The sequence below is a fragment of the Coffea arabica genome, chromosome 4e, assembly GCF_036785885.1.
Source record: "Coffea arabica cultivar ET-39 chromosome 4e, Coffea Arabica ET-39 HiFi, whole genome shotgun sequence".
Classification (NCBI taxonomy): Eukaryota; Viridiplantae; Streptophyta; class Magnoliopsida; order Gentianales; family Rubiaceae; genus Coffea; species Coffea arabica.
The window spans coordinates 13,747,223-13,754,120 of NC_092317.1; the positions used below are offsets into that span (position 1 = coordinate 13,747,223).

General features: G+C 34.5%; 1 protein-coding gene across 9 annotated transcripts; it reads right to left on the reverse strand.

The window, feature by feature from the left end:
- Positions 1-590: 590 nt before the first annotated feature.
- On the reverse strand, positions 591-4,368 carry LOC113742909 (calmodulin-binding transcription activator 3-like). Of its 9 annotated transcripts, none has more exons than XM_027270930.2 (4): positions 3,966-4,368; positions 3,579-3,637; positions 2,018-2,631; positions 591-805 (listed from the first exon to the last, which is right to left on the reverse strand). In XM_027270930.2, the coding sequence occupies exons 3-4, from the start codon at positions 2,589-2,591 to the stop codon at positions 639-641; spliced, it is 741 nt and encodes a 246-aa protein (XP_027126731.2). In that variant the 5' UTR covers positions 2,592-2,631; positions 3,579-3,637; positions 3,966-4,368; the 3' UTR covers positions 591-638. The 9 variants fall into 9 exon arrangements, with proteins under 9 accessions (XP_027126731.2, XP_027126730.2, XP_071903802.1 ...); XM_027270929.2 differs by having other exon boundaries at positions 3,579-3,668; XM_072047701.1 differs by having other exon boundaries at positions 2,018-2,609; positions 3,579-3,685.
- Between the last annotated feature and the right edge of the window lie 2,530 nt (positions 4,369-6,898).

Genomic DNA, 6,898 nt, shown 5'->3' on the forward strand with positions numbered 1-6,898 from the left:
TGCGTTTCTGTGACAGGCGAAAGTCGTCACTAAAAATTCAGAAGTCGTCACAAAAAAAATCAGTGACGACTTTTACTGCTGTCACAGAGCTGTCACTAGTTCTATGTCACAAAAGGGGGTCCATGTGACGACTGTTGAAAGTCGTCACAAACGATTTCGCTTTTGTGATGACTCTTGTCGTCACTCATTATTGTACATTATGTGACGACTTTTATTGTCACTAAGCTGGCTAAATTCTTGTCATAATCAACCCTTGGAGTTGTCACATTATGCTTCCGTTCAGTGACGACTTTTGTTGTCATTGTTTTCCATCCATAAAAAGTGACCACTTTCTGGTGTCACTAGTGAAACTTGTTGGCAGTGACAACTTTTTTATTGTCATTTATTTTTTTTGTAAAAAGCAATAATCTAATGTTAATTACGCAACATAGCTGCCAACAATCACAAAACGTTCATTGAGTAGCAATGAGAAAAAAAAAAGCCAACATACGAAAAGAAAGCCAACATTCATTTCCAATAGAAGATCAACCCAAATACATATATATATATATATATATATATATATATATATATATAAATGTTGCCTCAAATGAGTCATAAAGCATGCACCATCCAAAATAAGCCATTCAGTTACAATACTAGTGATTTCCCATCCACAATAGAGAGTAGTAAAGTTCTATACAAAAATATGAGCACGATTCCCATCTAGAACAAAACATGAGCACGATAGGCCTTGTAGTCTTCAAATCAAAAACCATCTTCACAGCAATGACTGGCTTCTTCTTCTTGGGAATCGTGTTAGAACCTACACGTTACCAAAATTGAAGCAATGAGCACAGGTGTTAAAACTGGAACTACACTTCTAGATAGGCACCATATTATAAAAACTAATGTCACTCTAATTTGAAATTATAGCAATCTAAGTAAATTGCTTAACACAAAAATAAAGTGAAATTATAGCAAATAAGACAATGAATGTATATTCTGTGAAATATAGAATAACAATACAAACACAATAAATATCTGCATGTTCACAAATATATATGCAATAACAATAACAATAACAACAATAAAATCCTAAAATCATTGAGAGCCTAGATGATCGTGAACCACACAGTATATCAAGAAAAAAAAAAACACACACACACACACAATCACAGGTGCCTCTTTTTCCTTAGCACAAAAAAAAATTCTGATACAGAAAAATTTAGATGAGTTCGACAAAGAAAAAAGTGGAATACATCCCAAAGTGAAAAACCATCTCAAAAGGGGAACTCACGAAACCTAACTGTTGCCTCAATGAGACTTGCCAAATTAATTTAAAAGGAAAAATATTTCAACTAGCTGCAAAGTTATGTTTCAAGAAGCCACAAAGGCATACTCCCGCCTGAGAGCCACAAAGTTATGTTTCAAGTAGAAGGCAACTGCTCATACCTTCAAGACATATTGAAGTGCAGAAAAAGCAAAGTGTACATATGCCACATATAATAACTTTGACTGTCTTTAGCAATTAAGAGATGAAATAGCTATGCTAAAAATATTTGTAGATAAATTACACTTCCACTTGGAGCAGTAGATGCAATATAACGCATTTTGAGAGATGACAGGACAAAGGAACCTAAACCAATCCCATCTATTACATCTCAATGTGCTTTGACTGCCAGTGTCATGATCAGCAGCTCAGGGTAAATTAGTATACAAAAATGTTTCCATGGTAGTAAGGTACAGGAGTAACAGGACAACCTCTGTCCAGGTGCATCCATTAGTTTTGCAGCTGGATAGGCATAATCAATGAGATCAACAGAACACAAAGCTCAGAAGGTGCATTTACAAAGACATGCATGTTATTTCAATCTATTACTGAACTTTGCAACCATATATCCTTTTGATCTGTGTCTAAGGGGCTAAAATTACAAAAAGTAGAGAGATTGAAACGAAGTGAAATTCAAGGCATAGACTAAGAATGAAACATTAATTCCAGAGAACTGGTTTGTCAAGATTGTAAAAATGTTCTTACGGTATAGTCCCTTCAAATATACCTTGGTCTCCAACCTTGAGTAAGCCCAATTTGGTGAAAAATCAGTGATGCTAAATAGTTGATCTTGGGAGAGTGAGAAATTTAATGTGTCTGCATCCAGTTGCAGCTGGGTGGGAGTACAGGAATCACCAACCACATCCTCAGTCTGTATCACACTCCATGAGTATCCATTGGTTGATTGCAAAGGCAATTCCTCAACTTCACCTAATTCTTTAGCCATCCATCGGGAGAAGCTGTCCACTTTCTTCAAGCTTTCTTCTGCTTGGATTCCACTCAGATGTGGCTGCTTCAGAACCAAAGAGTAGTTTCCAGACCCTGCAGAAGGCATACCATTCTCAGCCTTGTAACTCATCATATATCCGGCTTCTACATTTTGTCGCAGTTTTTGCACGTCCCTTTCCACAGCTTCGTCTTCTTGCCCATCAGGCCTCATGTAAAATGGATCTGCAGCAGATTGAAGAAGTGCAGAAAGAGATTTCTGCTCCCATAAACTTCCTTTGCCATAATAAGCTGAATCCGGAATCAGATTCTGACCAAGTGGCACTCCTTGCATGGGCGATAAACAATCTCCCTACAAGCAAAATGCCAAAAGCCTAAGCTTGTAAATATGAATGATTAGATGAGAAATAATAGTCAAAGATGCAAATTGTTCAAGACACAACATAACAAACTCGTAAAAGTTTCAAAAGAAGGGAACACAAGCTATCAGAAAAAATGACTTGGCACATAATGAGGAAAAAGGGAAAATACAACTTTGATGCCGTTAATTAGGTCAAATGCATTCGTATTAGGCATTTTCAGAAGGCTTTAAGAATCTTTTAAGTTTGTTTTAACACTAATATACAGTCCAAGCAGTTATAGAAACTAGGGGTAACATGGATATCAAATTTAATGGAAGCATATTAACTGTCAAATTTTGTAGAATTTTGGCTAGCTCAAAAGAGTACAAGTGTCAACTAATTTTTACAGAGACTTAATTTTAGCTACATGAGCTGACAATATCTGGAAGGATTGAAATGCATAAACAAGCACTTAAATTTAAAACTGAAAAATCTGTAACCCAATGAGATTCTAGTGAAAGCATCCAGCATCATACCAAGGGAATAACTGTTTCATGCTAAACAATTATCCTCCCATGTGCCACTCTACAACTAGCAGCAAATTAGGACGATCCTGAACAAAAAAGTTCTGAGACACTAACCAACAAAACCAAGAGCAGCACAAATAATGCAGCAAATATGTGATCAGTCCTACCATTCAAAGAGAAAGTTTAATCATGTCACATCAAATAAAAGTGAACCTCTGTGAATGTTCAAAGGAAACTAAATGTTAAAATTGCTGACCAAATATAGGTTTGAAAACTTTAAAATTGCTGACAAAGGTTTTGCATATTAACACCCGTGATCAGCTCTAATACCACTCTTTGTTCACGTTAAACAGCAAGTGAACTTTGGGATTTGTAAACTAATTATTAAGTTTTTAAGGCAAATTATTATTAGCTTGAAAGAAAACAAGTTTCAAGTCTTGAAAAGTTTGCTACCTGCCAATTTGCTTGGTGTGCTGGGGGATTCCAGGACTTCTGTCCACCACCAACCATACCTGCCAACGTTTAGCCCAACATATTGATTCCCTTCAGTAAAGGAATTTCTAAGGATCAATTCTGCTGTTAGACCACTTGGGCATTTCAACAAACAGTAAACGAACATGAAAAATTCCAGCAATTCTTTGCTCAAATGAAGCCACGGTTGGCCCCAAAATCATCAGAAGTACAAGGGATTTGAAATTCAATCATGATATAACATGCGCATGCTAAAATTTGAACAATCAACGGGGCAATTGCAATAAACGAAGCCATGGCAGACATGCTTAGAGGACTTGGGAAGGAACTGAAATTCAAAGAAAAAGGGGCGACTTATAGTGCTCTTACTTGAGCGGTGGCGACGGCGATTATGACGAAGCCGAAGACGGTGAGTTGGAATTGGAAGATGACTAGGTCTGACTTCGTCCGAGAGCGTTCATCTAGTGTTACAGAGAACGGCAGCAGCCCAGGAGGTTGTGCGCGGTGTTGGCGATGGCAGACAGCAGCAGAGCGGACGCGGACTGGTGGTGACCTGGTTCTTCCTCCTCTGTCCGTTGCCGCGTCTTTCTCTCCTGATCTTCCTGTCAGCCGCCACTCTTCCTTCACTCTATTTTTTTTCTTTTCACGCTTAAGGCCTCCCTTCCAAGAACCCTAGCCGCTTCTCTGCTCTTCTGTTTCTCTTTTTCTCCTCTAAAACCTAGCCTAAATTTGTCTAAGTGTTGGAAGAGAGAAGCGGCGAGACTTTTGTTTGTGTGTGAACAACCAAAACGACGTCGTTTTGTAGAGATTTCAGCCACCCGCCTCGCGCCTCTTTCAGATTTCAGACTGGCGCTCTTTTTTTTTTGGCATCTAAGCACGTCTTTGAGATTCCAGGATTCACGCCTTTTGTTTCATACATCTTTTTTCTTTTTTTTTAGCCATTTTTTTTTTCAGGTTTCTTTTTTCATACTTAATCTCTTTTTTTTTTCCTTAATCTCATCTATAAATATCAAATAAATTATTTGATATTGGTTTCTTTTTTGTGCATGTATATATATGTGTGCTTGTTTGTGTCTATATACATCTTTTTGGGTTTGGACAACTCAATATACAAATTATTTAAGAAATTATCTTACAATAAAACTTACACAATAAAACATGTTTCAAAAATTTAACATGCATAGAATCGCTTATATACAGTATAGCACTTCTTACTCATGCTTATACTACTCTTTGTCTATTACTTAGTTTTTATAATAAATTAAAAGAAACATGTAATCAAATATTCTGTTAATTGTGTGGCAACTCTCAATCTTATTGCACAACAGATATTTTACTGAATAATTTTAATTTCGTATATACCCATTCCATATGAAAATAATTATTACTTATGATGTATTACACGTTATACTAATCTTTCACAGTGCTAACATTAGACTACAAATTATATTCAATTACACTTTTTCAAATTATTTCAGTTATTGATTTTTGGGGGTTGTTATAAGGAATAATAAAAAATTTGTGAAAAAATTTTTATGCTCAGACATGTCTATTATGTCAATTTAGCAAAAATTACAAATATCTAAAAATAGTTTGTTATTATATCATTTGCATTTTGCTAATACGTAATGAATAGGGGCTAAATTATAAAATTAGGGTGTCATATCTTCAGTGCTTTTGCTCATATAAAAGAATTGGGGGCTAAATAATAAAATTAGGGTGCCATAGTAGAATTAGTGAAATTTGATGAAAATACTATAGAATTGCTTATATACAGTATAGCACTTCTTACTCATGCTTATCCTACCCTTTGTCTATTACTTAGTTTTTATAATAAATTAAAAGAAACATGTAATCAAATATTCTGTTAAATGTGTTACAACTCTCAATCTTATTGCACGACAGATATTTTACTGAATAATTTTAATTTCGTATATACCCATTCCATATGAAAATAATTATTACTTATGATGTATTACACGTTATACTAATCTTTCACAGTGCTAACATTAGACTACAAATTATATTCAATTACACTTTTTCAAATTATTTCAGTTATTGATTTTTGGGGGTTGTTATAAGGAATAATAAAAAATTTGTGAAAAAATTTTTATGCTCAGACATGTCTATTATGTCAACTTAGCAAAAATTACAAATATCTAAAAATAGTTTGTTATTATATCATTTGCATTTTGCTAATACGTAATGAATAGGGGCTAAATTATAAAATTAGGGTGTCATATCTTCGGTGCTTTTGCTAATATAAAAGAATTGGAGGCTAAAAAATAAAATTAGGGTGTCATAGTAGAATTAGTGAAAGTTGATGAAAATACTGTAGTATACAGTGATGCAAAAAGTTGTCACAAAATTGGAATCGGGTAGACCTTCAATGACAACAAGTTATGTTGTCACTGTAGAGAGAGCATTTGTGACGACTTTACTTGAGTTGTCATAAAATCATTTCCCGCGGCATCAAATGAGATGCGCGCCAACTATTTCGTGACGAGTTGAGAATGACAACTTCCAATGTTGTCACTAATTATGCTTGTGCTGTACTCATCAGTGATGACACCTAATGTCGTCACTGAATTAGGTTATCTGTGACAAGATTTTTGTTGTCACATAAATTTTTGTCACTGAAAAATATATTTCTTGTAGTGATTCTCTCGACTTAGAATCTAATGGAACTACAACTCGGAGCGATTGGTGTATATGTTGCACAACAGTAAAACAAGAAAATTAGTAAAAAAATACAACTTATATATATAATAGAGAGTGAGAGGAAGAGTGAGAGTTGGCACCTAATTTACAAATAAAATTGCAAATTTAAAACTAAAACAAGTTTAGATTAATAAAACCTAATTTTTGCCCTAATATTAGCCGATCCCCAGTAACAGCGCCAAAAACTTGATGTAATCAAGGATTTTAAATAATAAATCTTAATAATCTAATTATTTGATCCCAAATACCCTGTTTTATTGCACGTATAGAGGTCAGACAAGTATAGTGATAATTAGGGTCGATCATACAAGGAATCAAGTAACTACTACGGCTTTTGAACTTATTCTATTATCTAAACAACCAAGAATTCAAGCAAAAATGATACAACAAATTAAACTACTTAAAATAGCAAAATAGCAAGGGGTGACTTAGTAGAACAAATTTCCTAGGGTTCATGAATTCCTTGTAACTCAAGATAAGTACTTAATTTGGTTGACTTATTAAGGAGATAACTTTCAAAATAATTTGTATATTGCTTTCACAAATAAAACAAACATTCTTATACTAAGCCTTCACCTGTT

Bases quoted from the DNA above. Each gene is read 5' to 3' on its own strand.
- LOC113742909 (XM_072047701.1), bottom strand. From the start codon at position 3,635: ATGGTTGGTGGTGGACAGAAGTCCTGGAATCCCCCAGCACACCAAGCA. The intron at 2,610-3,578 runs GTAGCAAACTTT...TTTTGCTTGTAG, and splicing joins CACACCAAGCAAATTGGCAG to GGAGATTGTTTATCGCCCAT. The intron at 806-2,017 runs GTAAGAACATTT...GGTAACGTGTAG, and splicing joins ATATTTGAAGGGACTATACC to GTTCTAACACGATTCCCAAG.